The 26,061-nt window shown below is 46.7% G+C and overlaps 1 protein-coding gene across 1 annotated transcript in view; it reads right to left on the bottom strand.

Annotated features, from left to right (window-relative positions):
- gtdc1 (glycosyltransferase-like domain containing 1) overlaps positions 1-26,061 on the bottom strand; it is a 157,574-nt gene that overhangs the window by 85,675 nt on the left and 45,838 nt on the right. Inside the window, exon 4 of the mRNA XM_041807427.1 lies at positions 13,575-13,748. Within this exon, the coding sequence (XP_041663361.1) occupies positions 13,575-13,748 (174 nt within the window). The remainder of the gene's footprint in view (positions 1-13,574; positions 13,749-26,061) is intronic.

Below are 26,061 nucleotides of genomic sequence, written 5' to 3'. Positions count from 1 at the left end.
CTCTGAAACAGCCGTTCAGACTATATATGCTCTCTAAAACAGCCGTTCAGACTATATATGCTCTCTGAAACAGCCGTTCAGACTATATATGCTCTCTGAAACAGCCGTTCAGACTATATATGCTCTCTAAAACAGCCGTTCAGACTATATATGCTCTCTGAAACAGCCGTTCAGACTATATGTGCTCTCTGAAACAGCCGTTCAGACTATATATGCTCTCTAAAACAGCGGTTCAGACTATATATGCTCTCTAAAACAGCGGTTCAGACTATATATGCTCTCTGAAACAGCCGTTCAGACTATATATGCTCTCTGAAACAGCCTGTCAGACTATAGATGCTCTCTGAAACAGCCTGTCAGACTAGAGAAACTCTCTGAAACAGCCTGTCAAACTATAGATGCTCTCTGAAACAGCCGTTCAGACTATATGCTCTCTGAAACAGGCTGTCAGACTATAGATTCTCTCTGAAACAGCCGTTCAGACTATAGATTCTCTCTGAAACAGCCGTTCAGACTATAGATGCTCTCTGAAACAGCCTGTCAGACTAGAAAAACTCTCTGAAACAGCCTGTCAAACTATAGATGCTCTCTGAAACAGCCGTTCAGACTATAGATTCTCTCTGAAACAGCCGTTCAGACTATAGATGCTCTCTGAAACAGCCGTTCAGACTATAGATGCTCTCTGAAACAGCCGTTCAGACTATATATGCTCTCTGAAACAGCCTGTCAGACTATATATGCTCTCTGAAACAGCCTGTCAGACTATATATGCTCTCTAAAACAGCCGTTCAGACTATATATGCTCTCTAAAACAGCCGTTCAGACTATATATGCTCTCTAAAACAGCCGTTCAGACTATAGATGCTCTCTAAAACAGCCGTTCAGACTATATATGCTCTCTAAAACAGCCGTTCAGACTATAGATGCTCTCTCAAACAGCCTGTCAGACTATAGATGATCTCTGAAACAGCCGTTCAGACTATATATGCTCTCTGAAACAGCCGTTCAGACTAGATGCTCTCTGAAACAGCCGTTCAGACTATAGATTCTCTCTGAAACAGCCTGTCAGACTAGAGAAACTCTCTGAAACAGCCTGTCAGACTAGAGAAACTCTCTGAAACAGCCTGTCAAACTATAGATGCTCTCTGAAACAGCCGTTCAGACTATAGATTCTCTCTGAAACAGCCGTTCAGACTATATATGCTCTCTGAAACAGCCGTTCAGACTATATATGCTCTCTGAAACAGCCTGTCAGACTATAGATGATCTCTGAAACAGCCGTTCAGACTATAGATGCTCTCTGAAACAGCCTGTCAGACTAGAGATGCTCTCTGAAACAGCCTGTCAGACTATAGATGCTCTCTGAAACAGCCTGTCAGACTCAACATGCTCTCTGAAACAGCCGTTCAGACTATTTATTCTCTCTGAAACAGCCTATCAGACTATTTATGCTCTCTGAAACAGCCGTTCAAACTATATACACTCTCTGAAACAGCTTGTCAGAGTAGAGATGCTCTCTGAAACAGCCGTTCAGACTGTTTATGCTCTCTGCAACAGCCGGTCAGACTATATATGCTCTCTGAAACAGCCGTTCAGACTATATATGCTCTCTGAAACAGCCGTTCAGACTATAGATGCTCTCTGAAACAGCCGTTCAGACTATATATGCTCTCTGAAACAGCCGTTCAGACTATATATGCTCTCTGAAACAGCCGTTCAGACTATATGTGCTCTCTGAAACAGCCGTTCAGACTATATGCTCTCTGAAACAGCCGGTCAGACTATATATGCTCTCTGAAACAGCCTGTCAGACTATATATGCTCTCTGAAACAGCCGTTCAGACTATATATGCTCTCTGAAACAGCCGTTCAGACTATATATGCTCTCTGAAACAGCCGTTCAGACTATATATGCTCTCTGAAACAGCCTGTCAGACTATAGATGCTCTCTGAAACAGCCTGTCAGACTATAGATGCTCTCTGAAACAGCCGTTCAGACTATATATGCTCTCTGAAACAGGCTGTCAGACTATAGCTGCTCTCTGAAACAGCCGTTCAGACTATAGATGCTCTCTGAAACAGCCGTTCAGACTATATATGCTCTCTGAAACAGCCTGTCAGACTAGAGAAACTCTCTGAAACAGCCTGTCAAACTATAGATGCTCTCTGAAACAGCCGTTCAGACTATATATGCTCTCTGAAACAGGCTGTCAGACTATAGATTCTCTCTGAAACAGCCGTTCAGACTATAGATTCTCTCTGAAACAGCCGTTCAGACTAGAGATACTCTCTGAAACAGCCTGTCACACTCTCGATGCTCTCTGACACAGCCGTTCAGACGAGAGATTCTCTCTGAAACAGCCGGTCAGACTAGAGATGCTCTCTGAAACAGCCGTTCAGACTGTATATGCTCTCTTCAACAGCCTGTCAGACTATATCTGCTCTCTGAAACAGCCGTTCAGACTATATGTGCTCTCTGAAACAGCCGTTCAGACTATATATGCTCTCTGAAACAGCCGTTTAGAGTATATATGCTCTCTGAAACAGCCGTTCAGACTATATGTGCTCTCTGAAACAGCCGTTCAGACTATATATGCTCTCTAAAACAGCCGTTCAGACTATATATGCTCTCTGAAACAGCCGTTCAGACTATATATGCTCTCTGAAACAGCCGTTCAGACTATATATGCTCTCTGAAACAGCCTGTCAGACTATAGATGCTCTCTGAAACAGCCGTTCAGACTATAGATGCTCTCTAAAACAGCCGTTCAGACTATATATGCTCTCTAAAACAGCCGTTCAGACTATTTATGCTCTCTAAAACAGCCGTTCAGACTATAGATGCTCTCTGAAACAGCCTGTCAGACTATATATGCTCTCTGAAACAGCCGTTTAGACTATATATGCTATCTAAAACAGCCGTTCAGACTATATATGCTCTCTAAAACAGCCGTTCAGATTATATATGCTCTCTAAAACAGCCGTTCAGACTATAGATGCTCTCTAAAACAGCCGTTCAGACTATATATGCTCTCTAAAACAGCCGTTCAGACTATAGATGCTCTCTAAAACAGCCGTTCAGACTATAGATGCTCTCTAAAACAGCCGTTCAGACTATATATGCTCTCTGAAACAGCCGTTCAGACTATATATGCTCTCTGAAACAGCCTGTCAGACTATATATGCTCTCTGAAACAGCCGTTTAGACTATATATGCTCTCTAAAACAGCTGTTCAGACTATATATGCTCTCTGAAACAGCCTGTCAGACTATATATGCTCTCTGAAACAGCCGTTTAGACTGTATATGCTATCTAAAACAGCCGTTCAGACTATATATGCTCTCTAAAACAGCCGTTCAGACTATATATGCTCTCTAAAACAGCCGTTCAGACTATATATGCTCTCTAAAACAGCCGTTCAGACTATAGATGCTCTCTAAAACAGCCGTTCAGACTATAGATGCTCTCTAAAACAGCCGTTCAGACTATATATGCTCTCTGAAACAGCCGTTCAGACTATATATGCTCTCTGAAAATGCCTGTCAGACTATAGATGCTCTCTGAAACAGCCTGTCAGACTAGAGAAACTCTCTGAAACAGCCTGTCAAACTATAGATGCTCTCTGAAACAGCCGTTCAGACTATATATGCTCTCTGAAACAGGCTGTCAGACTATAGATTCTCTCTGAAACAGCCGTTCAGACTATAGATTCTCTCTGAAACAGCCGTTCAGACTATATATGCTCTCTGAAACAGCCTGTCAGACTAGAGAAACTCTCTGAAACAGCCTGTCAAACTATAGATGCTCTCTAAAACAGCCGTTCAGACTATAGATTCTCTCTGAAACAGCCGTTCAGACTATAGATGCTCTCTGAAACAGCCGTTCAGACTATAGATGCTCTCTGAAACAGCCGTTCAGACTATATCTGCTCTCTGAAACAGCCGTTCAGACTATAGATGCTCTCTGAAACAGCTGTTCGGACTATAGATTCTCTCTGAAACAGCCTGTCAGACTAGAGAAACTCTCTGAAACAGCCTGTCAGACTAGAGAAACTCTCTGAAACAGCCTGTCAAACTATAGATGCTCTCTGAAACAGCCGTTCAGACTATAGATTCTCTCTGAAACAGCCGTTCAGACTATATGTGCTCTCTGAAACAGCCGTTCAGACTATATATGCTCTCTAAAACAGCCGTTCAGACTATATATGCTCTCTGAAACAGCCGTTCAGACTATATATGCTCTCTGAAACAGCCGTTCAGACTATATATGCTCTCTAAAACAGCCGTTCAGACTATATATGCTCTCTGAAACAGCCGTTCAGACTATATGTGCTCTCTGAAACAGCCGTTCAGACTATATATGCTCTCTAAAACAGCGGTTCAGACTATATATGCTCTCTAAAACAGCGGTTCAGACTATATATGCTCTCTGAAACAGCCGTTCAGACTATATATGCTCTCTGAAACAGCCTGTCAGACTATAGATGCTCTCTGAAACAGCCTGTCAGACTAGAGAAACTCTCTGAAACAGCCTGTCAAACTATAGATGCTCTCTGAAACAGCCGTTCAGACTATATATGCTCTCTGAAACAGGCTGTCAGACTATAGATTCTCTCTGAAACAGCCGTGCAGACTATAGATTCTCTCTGAAACAGCCGTTAAGACTATAGATGCTCTCTGAAACAGCCTGTCAGACTAGAAAACTCTCTGAAACAGCCTGTCAAACTATAGATGCTCTCTGAAACAGCCGTTCAGACTATAGATTCTCTCTGAAACAGCCGTTCAGACTATAGATGCTCTCTGAAACAGCCGTTCAGACTATAGATGCTCTCTGAAACAGCCGTTCAGACTATATATGCTCTCTGAAACAGCCTGTCAGACTATATATGCTCTCTGAAACAGCCTGTCAGACTATATATGCTCTCTAAAACAGCCGTTCAGACTATATATGCTCTCTAAAACAGCCGTTCAGACTATAGATGCTCTCTGAAACAGCCGTTCAGACTATATATGCTCTCTGAAACAGCCGTTCAGACTATATATGCTCTCTAAAACAGCCGTTCAGACTATATATGCTCTCTGAAACAGCCGTTCAGACTATATGTGCTCTCTGAAACAGCCGTTCAGACTATATATGCTCTCTAAAACAGCGGTTCAGACTATATATGCTCTCTAAAACAGCGGTTCAGACTATATATGCTCTCTGAAACAGCCGTTCAGACTATATATGCTCTCTGAAACAGCCTGTCAGACTATAGATGCTCTCTGAAACAGCCTGTCAGACTAGAGAAACTCTCTGAAACAGCCTGTCAAACTATAGATGCTCTCTGAAACAGCCGTTCAGACTATATATGCTCTCTGAAACAGGCTGTCAGACTATAGATTCTCTCTGAAACAGCCGTTCAGACTATAGATTCTCTCTGAAACAGCCGTTCAGACTATAGATGCTCTCTGAAACAGCCTGTCAGACTAGAAAAACTCTCTGAAACAGCCTGTCAAACTATAGATGCTCTCTGAAACAGCCGTTCAGACTATAGATTCTCTCTGAAACAGCCGTTCAGACTATAGATGCTCTCTGAAACAGCCGTTCAGACTATAGATGCTCTCTGAAACAGCCGTTCAGACTATATATGCTCTCTGAAACAGCCTGTCAGACTATATATGCTCTCTGAAACAGCCTGTCAGACTATATATGCTCTCTAAAACAGCCGTTCAGACTATATATGCTCTCTAAAACAGCCGTTCAGACTATATATGCTCTCTAAAACAGCCGTTCAGACTATAGATGCTCTCTAAAACAGCCGTTCAGACTATATATGCTCTCTAAAACAGCCGTTCAGACTATAGATGCTCTCTAAAACAGCCTGTCAGAGTACAGATGATCTCTGAAACAGCCGTTCAGACTATATATGTGCTCTCTGAAACAGCCGTTCAGACTATATATGCTCTCTGAAACAGCCGTTCAGACTATAGATTCTCTCTGAAACAGCCTGTCAGACTAGAGAAACTCTCTGAAACAGCCTGTCAGACTAGAGAAACTCTCTGAAACAGCCTGTCAAACTATAGATGCTCTCTGAAACAGCCGTTCAGACTATAGATTCTCTCTGAAACAGCCGTTCAGACTATATATGCTCTCTGAAACAGCCGTTCAGACTATATATGCTCTCTGAAACAGCCTGTCAGACTATAGATGATCTCTGAAACAGCCGTTCAGACTATAGATGCTCTCTGAAACAGCCTGTCAGACTAGAGATGCTCTCTGAAACAGCCTGTCAGACTATAGATGCTCTCTGAAACAGCCTGTCAGACTCAACATGCTCTCTGAAACAGCCGTTCAGACTATTTATTCTCTCTGAAACAGCCTATCAGACTATTTATGCTCTCTGAAACAGCCGTTCAAACTATATACACTCTCTGAAACAGCTTGTCAGAGTAGAGATGCTCTCTGAAACAGCCGTTCAGACTGTATATGCTCTCTGCAACAGCCTGTCAGACTATATCTGCTCTCTGAAACAGCCGTTCAGACTATATGTGCTCTCTGAAACAGCCGTTCAGACTATATATGCTCTCTGAAACAGCCGTTTAGACTATATATGCTCTCTGAAACAGCCGTTCAGACTATATGTGCTCTCTGAAACAGCCGTTCAGACTATATATGCTCTCTAAAACAGCCGTTCAGACTATATATGCTCTCTGAAACAGCCGTTCAGACTATATATGCTCTCTGAAACAGCCGTTCAGACTATATGTGCTCTCTGAAACAGCCGTTCAGACTATATATGCTCTCTAAAACAGCCGTTCAGACTATATATGCTCTCTAAAACAGCCGTTCAGACTATATATGCTCTCTGAAACAGCCGTTCAGACTATATATGCTCTCTGAAACAGCCTGTCAGACTATAGATGCTCTCTGAAACAGCCTGTCAGACTATAGATGCTCTCTGAAACAGCCGTTCAGACTATATATGCTCTCTGAAACAGGCTGTCAGACTATAGATTCTCTCTGAAACAGCCGTTCAGACTATAGATTCTCTCTGAAACAGCCGTTCAGACTATATATGCTCTCTGAAACAGCCTGTCAGACTAGAGAAACTCTCTGAAACAGCCTGTCAAACTATAGATGCTCTCTGAAACAGCCGTTCAGACTATATATGCTCTCTGAAACAGGCTGTCAGACTATAGATTCTCTCTGAAACAGCCGTTCAGACTATAGATTCTCTCTGAAACAGCCGTTCAGACTAGAGAAACTCTCTGAAACAGCCTGTCAAACTATAGATGCTCTCTGAAACAGCCGTTCAGACTATAGATTCTCTCTGAAACAGCCGTTCAGACTATAGATGCTCTCTGAAACAGCCGTTCAGACTATATATGCTCTCTGAAACAGCCGTTCAGACTATAGATTCTCTCTGAAACAGCCGTTCAGACTATAGATTCTCTCTGAAACAGCCGTTCAGACTATAGATGCTCTCTGAAACAGCCGTTCAGACTATAGATGCTCTCTGAAACAGCCTTTCTTCTGTAAGACTTCATGGGGAACTCCTCCTGGATCAGAGACTCTGAGGTGAGGTCCAAGACTTCATGGGGAACTCCTCCTGGATCAGAGACTCTGAGGTGAGGTCCAAGACTTCATGGGGAACTCCTCCTGGATCAGAGACTCTGAGGTGAGGTCCAAGACTTCATGGGGAACTCCTCCTGGATCAGAGACTCTGAGGTGAGGTCCAAGACTTCATGGGGAACTCCTCCTGGATCAGAGACTCTGAGGTGCAGTCCAAGACTTCATGGGGAACTCCTCCTGGATCAGAGACTCTGCGGTGAAGTCCAAGACTTCATGGGGAACTCCACCTCGATCAGAGACTCAGAGGTGAGGTCCAAGACTTCAGTGGGAACTCCTCCTGGATCAGAGACTCTGAGGTGAGGTCCAAGACTTCATGGGGAACTCCTCCTGGATCAGAGACTCTGAGGTGAGGTCCAAGACTTCATGGGGAACTCCTCCTGGATCAGAGACTCTGAGGTGAGGTCCAAGACTTCATGGGGAACTCCTCCTGGATCAGAGACTCTGAGGTGAGGTCCAAGACTTCATGGGGAACTCCTCCTGGATCAGAGACTCTGAGGTGAGGTCCAAGACTTCATGGGGAACTCCTCCTGGATCAGAGACTCTGAGGTGAAGTCCAAGACTTCATGGGGAACTCCTCCTGGATCAGAGACTCTGAGGTGAAGTCCAAGACTTCATGGGGAACTCCTCCTGGATCAGAGACTCTGAGGTGAGTCCAAGTCTTCATGGGGAACTCCTCCTGGATCAGAGACTCTGAGGTGAAGTCCAAGACTTCATGGGGAACTCCTCCTGGATCAGAGACTCTGAGGTGAAGTCCAAGACTTCATGGGGAACTCCTCCTGGATCAGAGACTCTGAGGTGAAGTCCAAGACTTCATGGGGAACTCCTCCTGGATCAGAGACTCTGAGGTGAAGTCCAAGACTTCATGGGGAACTCCTCCTGGATCAGAGACTCTGAGGTGAAGTCCAAGACTTCATGGGGAACTCCTCCTGGATCAGAGACTCTGAGGTGAGGTCCAAGACTTCATGGGGAACTCCTCCTGGATCAGAGACTCTGAGGTGAGGTCCAAGACTTCATGGGGAACTCCTCCTGGATCAGAGACTCTGAGGTGAGGTCCAAGACTTCATGGGGAACTCCTCCTGGATCAGAGACTCTGAGGTGAAGTCCAAGACTTCATCGGGAACTCCTCCTGGATCAGAGACTCTGAGGTGAGGTCCAAGACTTCATGGGGAACTCCTCCTGGATCAGAGACTCTGAGGTGAGGTCCAAGACTTCATGGGGAACTCCTCCTGGATCAGAGACTCTGAGGTGCAGTCCAAGACTTCATGGGGAACTCCTCCTGGATCAGAGACTCTGAGGTGAGGTCCAAGACTTCATGGGGAACTCCTCCTGGATCAGAGACTCTGAGGTGAGGTCCAAGACTTCATGGGGAACTCCTCCTGGATCAGAGACTCTGAGGTGAGGTCCAAGACTTCATGGGAACTCCTCCCGCATCAGAGACTCTGAGGTGAGGTCCAAGACTTCATGGGGAACTCCTCCTGGATCAGAGACTCTGAGGTGAAGTCCAAGACTTCATGGGGAACTCCTCCTGGATCAGAGACTCTGAGGTGAGGTCCAAGACTTCATGGGGAACTCCTCCTGGATCAGAGACTCTGAGGTGAGGTCCAAGACTTCATGGGGAACTCCTCCTGGATCAGAGACTCTGAGGTGAGGTCCAAGACTTCATGGGGAACTCCTCCTGGATCAGAGACTCTGAGGTGAAGTCCAAGACTTCATGGGGAACTCCTCCTGGATCAGAGACTCTGAGGTGAGGTCCAAGACTTCATGGGGAACTCCTCCTGGATCAGAGACTCTGAGGTGAGGTCCAAGACTTCATGGGAACTCCTCCTGGATCAGAGACTCTGAGGTGAAGTCCAAGACTTCATGGGGAACTCCTCCTGGATCAGAGACTCTGAGGTGAGGTCCAAGACTTCATGGGGAACTCCTCCTGGATCAGAGACTCTGAGGTGAAGTCCAAGACTTCATGGGGAACTCCTCCTGGATCAGAGACTCTGAGGTGAAGTCCAAGACTTCATGGGGAACTCCTCCTGGATCAGAGACTCTGAGGTGAAGTCCAAGACTTCATGGGGAACTCCTCCTGGATCAGAGACTCTGAGGTGAGGTCCAAGACTTCATGGGAACTCCTCCTGGATCAGAGACTCTGAGGTGAAGTCCAAGACTTCATGGGGAACTCCTCCTGGATCAGAGACTCTGAGGTGAAGTCCAAGACTTCATGGGGAACTCCTCCTGGATCAGAGACTCTGAGGTGAGGTCCAAGACTTCATGGGGAACTCCTCCTGGATCAGAGACTCTGAGGTGAGGTCCAAGACTTCATGGGGAACTCCTCCTGGATCAGAGACTCTGAGGTGAAGTCCAAGACTTCATGGGGAACTCCTCCTGGATCAGAGACTCTGAGGTGAAGTCCAAGACTTCATGGGGAACTCCTCCTGGATCAGAGACTCTGAGGTGAGGTCCAAGACTTCATGGGGAACTCCTCCTGGATCAGAGACTCTGAGGTGAGGTCCAAGACTTCATGGGGAACTCCTCCTGGATCAGAGACTCTGAGGTGAAGTCCAAGACTTCATGGGGAACTCCTCCTGGATCAGAGACTCTGAGGTGAGGTCCAAGACTTCATGGGGAACTCCTCCTGGATCAGAGACTCTGAGGTGAGGTCCAAGACTTCATGGGGAACTCCTCCTGGATCAGAGACTCTGAGGTGAGGTCCAAGACTTCATGGGGAACTCCTCCTGGATCAGAGACTCTGAGGTGAGGTCCAAGACTTCATGGGGAACTCCTCCTGGATCAGAGACTCTGAGGTGAAGTCCAAGACTTCATGGGGAACTCCTCCTGGATCAGAGACTCTGAGGTGAGGTCCAAGACTTCATGGGGAACTCCTCCTGGATCAGAGACTCTGAGGTGAGGTCCAAGACTTCATGGGGAACTCCTCCTGGATCAGAGACTCTGAGGTGAAGTCCAAGACTTCATGGGGAACTCCTCCTGGATCAGAGACTCTGAGGTGAAGTCCAAGACTTCATGGGGAACTCCTCCTGGATCAGAGACTCTGAGGTGAGGTCCAAGACTTCATGGGGAACTCCTCCTGGATCAGAGACTCTGAGGTGAGGTCCAAGACTTCATGGGGAACTCCTCCTGGATCAGAGACTCTGAGGTGAAGTCCAAGACTTCATGGGGAACTCCTCCTGGATCAGAGACTCTGAGGAGCTTCAGTAACTCTGAGTTAGTGACAGGTAACAGCAGTACGGTCTACTCAGGATGGACTGGACTCACAGCATGCTGACCTCTAACAGGTCACTCAGATGGAGCTGAGAGAGGAGGTCAGGATGGAGAGGTCAGAGTTGATGATGAGTGACTCAGAGCCTCTGTGTTAAAGATGAAGCTCTTTGATTTACACCACGGCTCTACCAAGCAGATTAAATCTAGGATGTTATAAATATCTGTAAAGGTCAAAAATAGATCTGAAGTGTAAACTGGGACACTCTGAGCCCTCACACTGTCAGCTGTGAGCGTGACAATAAAGTTTAGTTGGGGGGGGGGGGGGGGGGGTCCTCAGGGGGGCCTGTGGGGGTTCAATAATGAGCTCTAACACGCTAACGTCACATGACTGCTTTCATCTCGTCCTCCGGGAGAAAAACTGCACATGTTTATTCATTTCATTCATCAGATAGACAAAAACAGCCACACTGGATCTGATCAATGCTCTGTGACTAATGATCTATAATCGGGTCATTGATCCACTGGAACCACAGCTGATCAGTGGTCCTAAATGATCTCTGCTCATCATAAAAACCTGCTCGACTAAACAATGACTGAACCTGGAAACTACGACCACAAATCAATAAAATGTCAATAGAAACACAAGTTAGAGCAGGACTGGGCTCTCTGGTTCAGGTCCATTCTTTTTAAAATTATATCCATTCATTTTCTCCAAAGATCGATCTTTTAGTAGATGTCTCCTCCTTCTCCTCGTGCTACCAGTCTCACATAACCTGACCTGCACTCACCTCTAAAAGCGTCTAGACTCTGGTTCAAGGTTTAAATCTCACGACCAATCATCTGACTGTGGATATCTGGGGGCGTTATTGATATGAGCTGGACAGCTCTTCCTCAAACCTCCGCTGCTGCAGACTCACACACACAATAGCGATCGTCTGAGGCGCTACGTTCAAGAGGAGCTAACCCCGGCTGTTCTGTGAAACCCCCGTATGCGTCGCTCCGTCGTGTGCTTCATTTGAAGACCCCCTATTCCTCCGTTTCACAGCCACGCCATTACAGCAGGGAAATGACGGAGCGCTCAGTCATTTAGAGAGATATGAGTAATAAACTCACACCTCATGTTTCTATAGAGTTAGCATTATACAACATAATAGAACAACAACATAGAATGAACATAAGATAGATAACATGACGCATGTTTATGTCTGTCAGTGCTGTGGTTCTTTTAGCTGCATTGGTGTCTATCAAACTACCTGAAATAATCTATCAACAACAAGAGTCTGAGCTCTGACTCACCTCTGTAGAAACAAACATGGTGGACTCTGACAGCTCTGCTCCAGACCACAAAGAGGAGATCAGACCTCATGTTGGATTTAAACACTAGAGACAGAGGCAGACTGGACCAAAGAGGCCAGATCCAGGATGGGCCGCACGGAGGTAAAACAGAGATGTAAATACTTCCAGTTTAGGCTCTATTTTTAATGCAAACCCTGAGATTTTTAATAACATGCCTACTGGGAACATTCTTTGTACTATTTCCAACTGAAGTTGTCTGAGAATCTCTTAAATGTCAAAGCAACATAGGATATTTTACTGAAATAAAACATGAGTCAATATCATCTCAAATCAGGAATCGAGAATTGTAATCGATTCAGGCAATCAGTGGTGACACCCAGCCCTACGTTAGAGATTACAAATCTCATGAACTCACATTTGATTCACAGTAGGACAGAAACAACACACCAGACCAGAGACTAACGCTGCTCCATTTCTCACTAAAACCGCTGACTTTTCCCGCCTTTTTTGAGATGTTGCTGCCATTATTATGTAACAGTGCCCCCCTGTTTGTTTTAGATGCAGTGATGACCTAGCAAGGGGAAAAGTGGTTAAAAAGCGTCACTAACCTCCTGTGAAAACGGCGTTCTCAGGGGCCTGTGAATGGTGTGAGGTCTCTACAGAGCGGGACGATGGCAGTGATGATGTGTCTCAGTGCTTTATAGTAGTATATAAATAAATATATATATGTGTGTGTGTGTATGTATGTATGTGTATGTGTATATATATATATATATATATATATATATATATATATATATATATACATATACAGGTCTTAACCAACGTCTTAGACCACCCTAACCCTAACCACAGTCAGGTTTCTGCCACAGCTGCTCTAAATTAACAGCATTGGTAATTACCAACATCATTTTGATGTTTCTGCAGTGGTTAATACACCAATATGTAGAAGCTCTTTAACACAGATGAGATTTTTAATGCTAAAATAGAATTATTATTGTTATCCATGAATTTTCAATTGACTGATTTACAAAAAACTGAAAAACTAGTAAAGCACATGAATATTTCTGATTAATGTGTCAGATTATAGTTATTTACTGTCATTACTGAAGAGAAAAATGAGTTTTAGTGGTTGAATGTTATGCTTGATTCATTTCTGACTTCTCAGAGAAGCCCAGTGAGCCGGCTCACATTTAGGAAATTCAGTTTGAAATTCCTCATTCCTGTTCAAAATGGTAAAACGTGGAGAGCTGACTGACAATGAAAGAGTCGGCATTAAAGCACTTCATGATGCTGGATGGTCTCTGAGACAGAGATGACAGGTGGGCTGATACGTTTGTTAAGCGCTGTAAACCAGCCCGCTGTATAACCCACAGAAGGACAGACAGGGACTAAACGTGTGTTCTTCAGGTCTCTAACAGGATCAGACTGAGGAAGAGTAAGGCTTGAATCTGACCTGCTCACATCAGGGAACTGGACAGGGTAGTACAGCACCACACACTTAGGACGGATCAGCTGCTCCAGGTCTTTGGGTCTATGGTCGGGGATCTTCTTCATGAAGGAAGAGACGGAGGACAGGAAGGACTCCATGTTGAAGGAGGAGTTAAACACCACCACGTCTGACACCAGGCTGCAGACACAGGAGAGGTTAGAGGAGGAGGAGGAGGTCAGGTGAGTGTTCACTCAGGAGCCAGAGATGTTCGGTGTGTGAGGATGAGGAGGCTCTGGTGGGAGGACTCCATGTCAGTACAGATCAGTCTGAGGGTAGAACTCAGAGGTAGAACCGTCCAATCAGAGGGACGACACTCTTATCCACTACATTAAAGGTCTAGGATGGGATATTCTGGAGTCTTCTTTTCCTTTCTATGCTGATGATACTGTTATTCACTGCTCTGCTCCTGAGCCTGCACAAGCTTCTGTAAATCTCCAGCATGCATTTGATCCAGTCTTAGATCAGCTGAGCCAGCTGTAGAAGGAACTAGACTCATGTTGATCAGCTCAAAGATCCCTGTCTGAGAGAACTGTGACTACATATGGTCAGGAAAGGGAGCTGGTATTCTCTAAACCTCTGTGCTCGTCTAACAGAGCCTGGTGGAGTCCACCTTTTAGCTGGCCTTGCCTATGGTGACGCTCAGAGTCTGCAGACGTTGGACAGTGTGGACCATGGAGCTCTGGGCCGATCACTGAGATTTCTGACTACTGTTCTTTATGTTGGACTCCTTAGAGGACTCGTGGTTAGGAACATTGATACGTCTTTATCTAAAAGCCATGCTGGGCTAAACTCCACACTTCCTCTCCTCTCTCTAACCATGAAGGAGGGAATGCACAGCTGAGAGTGACTGCAGGCTTCTTTTAAACTGGGACTAACCTAAAAAATAAAGGGTCAGTAAAATAAAGAACAGACCTGATCCTCAAACCTGGTCCTGCTGACTGATGTTCTGATAGAACCTGATCTAAACTCTGAGCTGGAGGACTGTGAGAGTGAGAGCTGCTCCTTAATTACACTGAGTGGGTAATGTGGCTCTGATCCAATCAGACGCTCTTAATGATCGCTGCTCTAACCACGTTACAGGACTCTGTTATCGACTCGCCGCCCTGCAGATCAACAACAATCTGTTTTTACTGTCAAACAGCTGATGAATGACACACAGACACAACATGTCACAGAGGCTCGTCAACCAATCAGGTCACAGAGACTCGTCAACCAATCAGGTCACAGAGACTCGTTAACCAATCAGGTCACAGAGACTCGTCAACCAATCAGGTCACAGAGACTCATCAACCAATCAGGTCACAGAGACTCATCAACCAATGAGGTCACAGAGGCTCGTCAACCAATCAGGTCACAGAGACTCATCAACCAATCAGGTCACAGAGACTCATCAACCAATCAGGCCACAGAAGCTCGTTAACCAATCGGGTCACAGAGACTCATCAACCAATCAGGTCACAGAGACTCGTCAACCAATCAGGTCACAGAGACTCATCAACCAATGAGGTCACAGAGACTCGTTAACCAATCAGGTCACAGAGGCTCGTCAACCAATCAGGTCACAGAGACTCGTCAACCAATCAGGTCACAGATGCTCGTTAACCAATCAGGTCACAGAGACTCGTTAACCAATCAGGTCACAGAGGCTCGTCAACCAATCAGGTCACAGAGACTCGTCAACCAATCAGGTCACAGATGCTCGTTAACCAATCAGTTAACAGAGACTCGTTCACCAATCAGGTCACAGAGACTCGTTAACCAATCAGGTCACAGAGGCTCATTAACCAATCAGGTCACAGAGACTCGTTAACCAATCAGGTCACAGAGGCTCGTCAACCAATCAGGTCACAGAGACTCGTCAACCAATCAGGTCACAGAGGCTCGTCAACCAATCAGGTCACAGAGACTCGTCAACCAATCAGGTCACAGAGACTCATCAACCAATCAGGTCACAGAGACTCATCAACCAATCAGGCCACAGAAGCTCGTTAACCAATCGGGTCACAGAGACTCATCAACCAATCAGGTCACAGAGACTCGTCAACCAATCAGGTCACAGAGACTCATCAACCAATGAGGTCACAGAGACTCGTTAACCAATCAGGTCACAGAGGCTCGTCAACCAATCAGGTCACAGAGACTCGTCAACCAATCAGGTCACAGATGCTCGTTAACCAATCAGGTCACAGAGACTCGTTAACCAATCAGGTCACAGAGACTCGTCAACCAATCAGGTCACAGAGACTCGTCAACCAATCAGGTCACAGATGCTCGTTAACCAATCAGTTAACAGAGACTCGTTCACCAATCAGGTCACAGAGACTCGTTAACCAATCAGGTCACAGAGGCTCATTAACCAATCAGGTCACAGAGACTCGTTAACCAATCAGGTCACAGAGGCTCGTCAACCAATCAGGTCACAGAGACTCGTCAACCAATCAGGTCACAGAGGCTCGTCAACCAATCAGGTCACAGAGACTCGTCAACCAATCAGGTCACAGAGACTCGTCAACCAATCAGGTCACAGAGGCTCATTAACCAATCAGGTCACAGAGACTCGTTAACCAATCAGGTCACAGAGACTCGTCAACCAATCAGGTCACAGAGACTCGTTAACCAATCAGGTCACTGAGGCTCATTAACCAATCAGGTCACAGAGGCTCATCAACCAATCAGGTCACAGAGGCTCATCAACCAATCAGGTCACAGAGGCTCGTTAACCAATCAGGTCACAGAGACTCATCAACCAATCAGGTCACAGAGGCTCGTCAACCAATCAGGTCACAGATGCTCGTTAACCAATCAGTTAACAGAGACTCGTTCACCAATCAGGTCACAGAGACTCGTTAACCAATCAGGTCACTGAGGCTCGTTAACCAATCAGGTCACAGAGGCTCGTTAACCAATCAGGTCACAGAGACTCGTTAACCAATCAGGTCACAGAGGCTCGTCAACCAATCAGGTCACAGAGGCTCGTTAACCAATCAGGTCACAGAGACTCATCAACCAATCAGGTCACAGAGGCTCGTCAACCAATCAGGTCACAGAGGCTCGTTAACCAATCAGGTCACAGAGGCTCGTCAACCAATCAGGTCACAGAGACTCATCAACCAATCAGGTCACAGATGCTCGTTAACCAATCAGGTCACAGAGACTCATCAACCAATCAGGTCACAGAGGCTCGTCAACCAATCAGGTCACAGAGGCTCGTCAACCAATCAGGTCACAGAGACTCATCAACCAATCAGGTCACAGAGACTCATCAACCAATGAGGTCACAGAGACTCGTCAACCAATCAGGTCACAGAGACTCATCAACCAATGAGGTCACAGAGACTCGTCAACCAATCAGGTCACAGAGACTCGTCAACCAATCAGGTCACAGAGACTCATCAACCAATCAGGTCACAGAGACTCATCAACCAATCAGGTCACAGAGACTCATCAACCAATGAGGTCACAGAGACTCGTCAACCAATCAGGTCACAGAGACTCGTCAACCAATCAGGTCACAGAGACTCGTCAACCAATCAGGTCACAGAGACTCATCAACCAATCAGGTCACAGAGACTCGTCAACCAATCAGGTCACAGAGACTCGTTAACCAATCAGGTCACAGAGACTCGTCAACCAATCAGGTCACAGAGACTCATCAACCAATGAGGTCACAGAGACTCGTCAACCAATCAGGTCACAGAGGCTCGTAAACCAATCAGGTCACAGAGACTCGTCAACCAATCAGGTCACAGAGACTCGTCAACCAATCAGGTCACAGAGGCTCGTCAACCAATCAGGTCACAGAGACTCGTTAACCAATCAGGTCACTGAGGCTCATTAACCAATCAGGTCACAGAGGCTCATCAACCAATCAGGTCACAGAGGCTCATCAACCAATCAGGTCACAGAGACTCGTCAACCAATCAGGTCACAGAGACTCGTCAACCAATCAGGTCACAGAGACTCGTCAACCAATCAGGTGACAGAGACTCGTCAACCAATCAGGTCACAGAGGCTCGTTAACCAATCAGGTCACAGAGGCTCGTCAACCAATCAGGTCACAGAGACTCATCAACCAATCAGGTCACAGAGGCTCGTTAACCAATCAGGTCACAGAGACTCATCAACCAATCAGGTCACAGAGACTCATCAACCAATCAGGTCACAGAGACTCATCAACCAATCAGGTCACAGAGACTCATCAACCAATCAGGCCACAGAAGCTTGTTAACCAATCAGGTCACAGAGACTCATCAACCAATCAGGTCACAGAGACTCATCAACCAATCAGGCCACAGAAGCTTGTTAACCAATCGGGTCACAGAGACTCATCAACCAATCAGGTCACAGAGACTCATCAACCAATCAGGTCACAGAGACTCATCAACCAATCAGGTCACAGAGACTCATCAACCAATCAGGCCACAGAAGCTCGTTAACCAATCAGGTCACAGAGACTCATCAACCAATCAGGTCACTGAGGCTCGTTAACCAATCAGGTCACAGAGGCTCGTTAACCAATCAGGTCACAGAGGCTCATCAACCAATCAGGTCACAGAGACTCATCAACCAATCAGGTCACAGAGGCTCGTCAACCAATCGGGTCACAGAGACTCGTTAACCAATCAGGTCACAGAGGCTCGTCAACCAATCAGGTCACAGAGACTCGTTAACCAATCAGGTCACAGAGACTCATCAACCAATCAGGTCACAGAGACTCATCAACCAATCAGGCCACAGAAGCTCGTTAACCAATCAGGTCACAGAGACTCATCAACCAATCAGGTCACTGAGGCTCATTAACCAATCAGGTCACAGAGACTCATCAACCAATCAGGTCACAGAGACTCATCAACCAATCAGGTCACTGAGGCTCGTTAACCAATCAGGTCACAGAGACTCATCAACCAATCAGGTCACAGAGACTCATCAACCAATCAGGTCACAGAGACTCATCAACCAATCAGGCCACAGAAGCTCGTCAACCAATCAGGTCACAGAGACTCGTCAACCAATCAGGTCACTGAGGCTCATTAACCAATCAGGTCACAGAGACTCATCAACCAATCAGGTCACAGAGACTCATCAACCAATCAGGTCACTGAGGCTCTTTAACCAATCAGGTCACAGAGACTCATCAACCAATCAGGTCACAGAGACTCATAAGCCAATCAGGTCACTGAGGCTCGTTAACCAATCAGGTCACAGAGGCTCGTCAACCAATCAGGTCACAGAGACTCGTCAACCAATCAGGTCACAGAGGCTCGTTAACCAATCAGGTCACAGAGACTCGTCAACCAATCAGGTCACAGAGACTCGTTAACCAATCAGGTCACAGAGGCTCGTCAACCAATCAGGTCACAGAGACTCGTCAACCAATCAGGTCACAGAGACTCGTCAACCAATCAGGTCACAGAGGCTCGTCAACCAATCAGGTCACAGAGGCTCATCAACCAATCAGGTCACAGAGACTCGTTAACCAATCAGGTCACTGAGGCTCTTTAACCAATCAGGTCACAGAGGCTCGTTAACCAATCAGGTCACAGAGGCTCGTTAACCAATCAGGTCACAGAGACTCATCAACCAATCAGGTCACAGAGACTCATCAACCAATCAGGTCACAGAGACTCATCAACCAATCAGGTCACAGAGGCTCGTCAACCAATCAGGTCACAGAGACTCGTCAACCAATCAGGTCACAGAGACTCGTCAACCAATCAGGTCACAGAGGCTCGTTAACCAATCAGGTCACAGAGACTCATCAACCAATCAGGTCACAGAGACTCATCAACCAATCAGGTCACAGAGACTCGTCAACCAATCAGGTCACAGAGGCTCGTTAACCAATCAGGTCACAGAGACTCATCAACCAATCAGGTCACAGAGACTCATCAACCAATCAGGTCACAGAGACTCGTCAACCAATCAGGTCACAGAGACTCATCAACCAATCAGGTCACAGAGACTCATCAACCAATCAGGTCACAGAGACTCGTCAACCAATCAGGTCACAGAGACTCGTCAACCAATCAGGTCACAGAGACTCATCAACCAATCAGGTCACAGAGACTCGTCAACCAATCAGGTCACAGAGACTCATCAACCAATCAGGTCACAGAGACTCGTCAACCAATCAGGTCACAGAGACTCGTCAACCAATCAGGTCACAGAGGCTCGTTAACCAATCAGGTCACAGAGACTCATCAACCAATCAGGTCACAGAGACTCATCAACCAATCAGGTCACAGAGACTCATCAACCAATCAGGTCACAGAGACTCATCAACCAATCAGGTAACAGAGACTCATCAACCAATCAGGTCACAGAGACTCATCAACCAATCAGGTCACAGAGACTCATCAACCAATCGGGTCACAGAGGCTCGTCAACCAATCAGGTCACAGACACCTTAGACCAGATCTCTGTTTCTAGCTTAGACCAGGTCTCCGTCACTACCTTAGACCAGGTCTCCGTCTCTACCTTAGAACAGGTCTCCGTCACTAGCTTAGACCAGGTCTCCGTCTCTAGCTTAGACCAGGTCTCCATCTCTACCTTAGACCAGGTCTCCGTCACTAGCTTAGACCAGGTCTCCGTCTCTACCTTAGACCAGGTCTCCGTCACTAGCTTAGACCAGGTCTCTGTCTCTACCTTAGACCAGGTCTCCGTCTCTACCTTAGACCAGGTCTTCGTCACTGGCTTAGACCAGGTCTCCGTCTCTACCTTAGACCAGGTCTCCGTCACTAGCTTAGACCAGGTCTCCGTCTCTACCTTAGACCAGGTGTCCGTCTCTACCTTAGACCAGGTCTCCGTCTCTAGCTTAGACCAGATCTCTGTCTCTAGCTTAGACCAGGTCTCCGTCTCTACCTTAGACCAGGTGTCCGTCACTAGCTTAGACCAGATCTCCGTCTCTAGCTTAGACCAGATCTCTGTCTCTACCTTAGACCAGGTCTCCGTCTCTACCTTAGACCAGGTCTCTGTCTCTAGCTTAGACCAGATCTCTGTCTCTAGCTTAGACCAGGTGTCCGTCTCTACCTTAGACCAGGTGTCCGTCTCTACCTTAGACCAGGTCTCCGTCTCTAGCTTAGACCAGATCTCTGTCTCTAGCTTAGACCAGGTGTCCGTCTCTACCTTAGACCAGGTCTCTGTCTCTACCTTAGACCAGGTCTCCGTCACTAGCTTAGACCAGATCTCTGTCTCTACCTTAGACCAGGTCTCCGTCACTAGCTTAGACCAGATCTCTGTCTCTAGCTTAGACCAGGTCTCCGTCTCTACCTTAGACCAGGTCTCCGTCTCTACTTTAGACCAGGTCTCCGTCACTAGCTTAGACCAGATCTCTGTCTCTAGCTTAGACCAGGTCTCCGTCTCTACCTTAGACCAGGTCTCCGTCTCTAGCTTAGACCAGATCTCCGTCACTAGCTTAGACCAGGTCTCCGTCACTAGCTTAGACCAGATCTCTGTCTCTAGCTTAGACCAGGTCTCCGTCTCTACCTTAGACCAGGTGTCCGTCTCTACCTTAGACCAGGTCTCCGTCTCTACCTTAGACCAGGTCTCCGTCACTAGCTTAGACCAGGTCTCCGTCTCTACCTTAGACCAGGTCTCCGTCACTAGCTTAGACCAGATCTCTGTCTCTACCTTAGACCAGGTCTCTGTCACTAGCTTAGACCAGATCTCTGTCTCTACCTTAGACCAGGTCTCCGTCACTAGCTTAGACCAGGTCTCCGTCTCTACCTTAGACCAGGTCTCCGTCTCTAGCTTAGACCAGATCTCTGTCCCTAGCCTAGACCAGGTCTCCGTCACTAGCTTAGACCAGATCTCTGTCTCTAGCTTAGACCAGGTCTCCATCTCTACCTTAGACCAGGTCTCCATCTCTACCTTAGACCAGGTCTCCATCTCTACCTTAGACCAGGTCTCCGTCACTAGCTTAGACCAGGTCTCCGTCTCTACCTTAGACCAGGTCTCCGTCTCTAGCTTAGACCAGGTCTCTGTCCCTAGCCTAGACCAGGTCTCCGTCACTAGCTTAGACCAGATCTCTGTCTCTAGCTTAGACCAGGTCTCCATCTCTACCTTAGACCAGGTCTCCATCTCTACCTTAGACCAGGTCTCCGTCACTAGCTTAGACCAGGTCTCCGTCTCTACCTTAGACCAGATCTCTGTCTCTACCTTAGACCAGGTCTCCGTCACTAGCTTAGACCAGGTCTCCGTCTCTACCTTAGACAAGGTCTCCGTCTCTACCTTAGACCAGGTCTCCGTCTCTAGCTTAGACCAGATCTCTGTCCCTAGCCTAGACCAGGTCTCCGTCACTAGCTTAGACCAGATCTCTGTCTCTAGCTTAGACCAGGTCTCCGTCTCTAGCTTAGACCAGATCTCTGTCTCTAGCTTAGACCAGGTCTCCATCTCTACCTTAGACCAGGTCTCCATCTCTACCTTAGACCAGGTCTCCGTCACTAGCTTAGACCAGGTCTCCGTCTCTACCTTAGACCAGGTCTCCGTCTCTAGCTTAGACCAGATCTCTGTCCCTAGCCTAGACCAGGTCTCCGTCACTAGCTTAGACCAGATCTCTGTCTCTAGCTTAGACCAGGTCTCCATCTCTACCTTAGACCAGGTCTCCATCTCTACCTTAGACCAGGTCTCCGTCACTAGCTTAGACCAGGTCTCCGTCTCTACCTTAGACCAGGTCTCCGTCACTAGCTTAGACCAGGTCTCTGTCTCTACCTTAGACCAGGTCTCTGTCTCTACCTTAGACCAGGTCTCCGTCACTAGCTTAGACCAGGTCTCCGTCTCTACCTTAGACCAGGTCTCCGTCACTAGCTTAGACCAGATCTCTGTCTCTACCTTAGACCAGGTCTCCGTCTCTACCTTAGACCAGGTGTCCGTCTCTACCTTAGACCAGGTCTCCATCTCTACCTTAGACCAGGTCTCCATCTCTACCTTAGACCAGGTCTCCGTCACTAGCTTAGACCAGGTCTCCGTCTCTACCTTAGACCAGGTCTCCGTCTCTAGCTTAGACCAGGTGTCCGTCTCTAGCTTAGACCAGGTGTCCGTCTCTACCTTAGACCAGGTGTCCGTCTCTACCTTAGACCAGGTCTCCGTCTCTAGCTTAGACCAGATCTCTGTCTCTAGCTTAGACCAGGTGTCCGTCTCTAGCTTAGACCAGATCTCTGTTTCTAGCTTAGACCAGGTCTCCGTCACTAGCTTAGACCAGGTCTCCGTCTCTACCTTAGACCAGGTCTCCATCTCTACCTTAGACCAGGTCTCCGTCACTAGCTTAGACCAGATCTCTGTCTCTACCTTAGACCAGGTCTCCGTCTCTACCTTAGACCAGGTCTCCGTCTCTACCTTAGACCAGGTCTCCGTCACTAGCTTAGACCAGATCTCTGTCTCTACCTTAGACCAGGTCTCCGTCTCTAGCTTAGACCAGATCTCTATCCCTAGCCTAGACCAGGTCTCCGTCTCTAGCTTAGACCAGATCTCTGTCCCTAGCCTAGACCAGGTCTCCGTCACAGAGAACCTTTAACCCTGTGAGCTGTCAGCTTTTAAACCGTTTAGTCTCTCCTGGACTGCTGCCTTAAATGCGGTTGATGAATCTTTTTGGCTCATCACGTCTGACTATATAATAGAATTAATGGAGAGACGATCAGCGCCCACCTGCCTCTGATCTCCGTGATCCCGGCGCGGTAACTCTTCAAACTCACACAGCCTACAAAATAACCTCAGATCATCGTTTTTCATTCGTTTATAACGGTAACTATTAACAGGATCACTTGATCCAGCTGTGTCATTTGGGAGCAGGCAGCAGGCAGCAGGCAGCGTTTATTTACAGAGGTGAGAGGAAAAAAGTTCGCTCGTCGGGACTTAATGACCAGCAGACATGGCCTTTTATCAGCTCTCCTTTCTGAGTGACTGTAAGAGAAGCTAACGCTAACGTGAACTCTTTAAAGAGATTCTAAAACGACATTATACTACGCAGCCTATTTGCAGACAGGTGAATTAAACTGACTGCGGGAGTTGATGCAGTGAGGGAGGGCAGAGCAGAGACACTCAGCAGCACCACTTCAATACAAACAGCCTGCATCTTTGTGACGAGTTGATGTGTTGTTTCTGAGCGTTAGTGCTGTAAAATATCAGGAAATATCCCGCTCTGCTAGCTTTGTGTGCTTCTCTACCTGTAATTCCAGGAGCTGCATTGCTCCTGTTCCCACCAGCACGTCTCTCTCTCAGCTGCTCACACGCTTTTGCTCCCAGACCAGCGTCTGGGGGGGGAGGGGGGCGCGATTCGCCGACCAGGGTGATCTTGGTCGACCTAAAGCTTTCCAATCAATTAATCGACCAATCGACTTGAAGCTTTCAGCCCTCGAAACTGGAGTGATTATTGAAAGTGTAGGGACTCAGAGGGGCACGTCCCAGCCTCTCTGTGTCTCTTTCAGGCTCTTCTCTTCAGTTTCAAAGTCTCTGCTCAAAGCATGATGTCAAGGAACAGCCTGCCATTGGCTGTGACAGCCCGGTCACAATGCATTCTGGGATACAAACCGACAATATGGCAGCGGGTTAACCTGCTAGCTGCAAGAACAATCAAAGAAAGAATTATAGATGGATAAAAAGACGTCCAATATCAGAGTTACTGGTGGAATTTGTCTTTAAAGACTCTAGGCTCGCTCTGTAAGAGCTACAAAGGCGTGGATAGCGTCATTATTACAGCACAACGGAGAACTTCAGAGGAAAAAAGAGTAAAGTGGCTATGATCATGGTTCAGGAAGGTATTTAACTTTGAATAACAGATGTCTCTTCTTGTGGTATACCACGGCGCCGTCCTCAGAGGGTTACGATGGTTTACAGAGGTCTCATAATGGTGAAGAGACGTGTTAGACATCTCCACTATAGCAATGACCTGGTGAACTTCACCAGGTCATCAGAGAACTCAGCTAAGTGTTAGTCAAGTTTATGAACCCTCTGGGTGTGACCTCAGCAGCCCCACGACGCCGTAGTCACATGACACAATGACTCATTAACACATTTGCTGATAGTTTAAATGATGGACTTCAATGACTGATTGATTGCTGCAGTCGTACTCTAAAGGCCATCGTTAATGTTGTCAGGTGATGGTGATAGTAATGTTAGAGAAAAACTATGACAACATTACATTATTCTGTTGTTCCTAGTAACATAATGTTAGTAGCTCTTCAGTCCTGCTGTAGCTTGTTAGTCATGATCAGATCATCACATTTCATCCTGCCTTTCAGCATATCCATATTCTCTGAGATTGTTTTATCATACATTTTTATTTATTTGTTTATTTGTAAAGGGACCATGTACAATAAAAAAAGACATAAATGTTTCCATCTGCTGATGGTTGAATTACCCGTGCAGGCGTCCACAGAGTCTACTCCAAAGAGAGCATTGCTCACGGTTACCAGGACAGGACACGGACATCTGGAGTCACACTCTTTAACTGTGCTGAAGTAACGAGTTACGGTCACAGTTTCACCAACACACACCGGAAAGATTTGGCATCTAACAGGAAGTAGACCAGCAACCGAAGGCGCTCTCTGATTGGCTGGTCAGCAGAGTAAGCTGGTTCAGGGTCAGTTAAAGCTGTCAGGGGTTAGTTCTGTATCAGTCTTAATTAGGGCCCCAGCACCCAGGGTGCCAGAGCTCTACTGAACTGGTCGGGTTCATCAGTATTACCTCTATTTCTATCACGCCCCGGCCCTTTAACATCAAAACGTGCAGTCTGAAAAATGCGAGGTTGATATAGGTTTCACAGATGGCCCTCAGGAATCGCTTCAATAGCGCCACCTCCCATGCTGCTACGGGACAGCCCCAAAAAGGACTGACTAAAATGAAAACCAGCTTTTAAAATGAACACTGTTCTGATTGGTCGGGACCTGAAATAAAAAAAAACTGAATTTCAGAGAAAAACGCTGAGGATATAAAAGTAAATGTCTGAAACTAGATGGAGAGATCAGATTAGAACAAACATTCATCTGGAAGTTCAAAACATAATGAAACATAAAAAGATGAAGTTTCTTGGGTTATTTCCAGTTCAAATTGAATCACAATCTACCAGTGTTTTTATTTTTATTTTGATACTATCCTCCCCTCTAAAACCGGTAACAAGCAAAACTAGAACTTTCAAACAGGACAGCAACAAACGTTGGTAATGCTCAGAACTCGCTGCATTAATTTCCTCAGTCACTACCGTCGCGCTCTCACTCAGTGCTGTCTGTAAAAGACATGAGATGATAGCTGTTTCAATCAACCGTGGCATGCACCAACCCTGACGTGCACCAACCCCAACGACGCCAACCCCAACGACACCAACCCCAACGACACCAACCCCAACGACACCAACCCCAATGGCACCAACCCCAACGGCACCAACCCCAACGGCACCAACAAGCGCACCAACCCCAACGGCACCAACCCCAACGTGCACCAACCCCAATGGCACCAACCC

The sequence above is a fragment of the Cheilinus undulatus genome, linkage group 15, assembly GCF_018320785.1.
Source record: "Cheilinus undulatus linkage group 15, ASM1832078v1, whole genome shotgun sequence".
NCBI classification, from domain to species: domain Eukaryota; kingdom Metazoa; phylum Chordata; class Actinopteri; order Labriformes; family Labridae; genus Cheilinus; species Cheilinus undulatus.
This window is presented reverse-complemented; position numbering and strand designations above follow the sequence as displayed.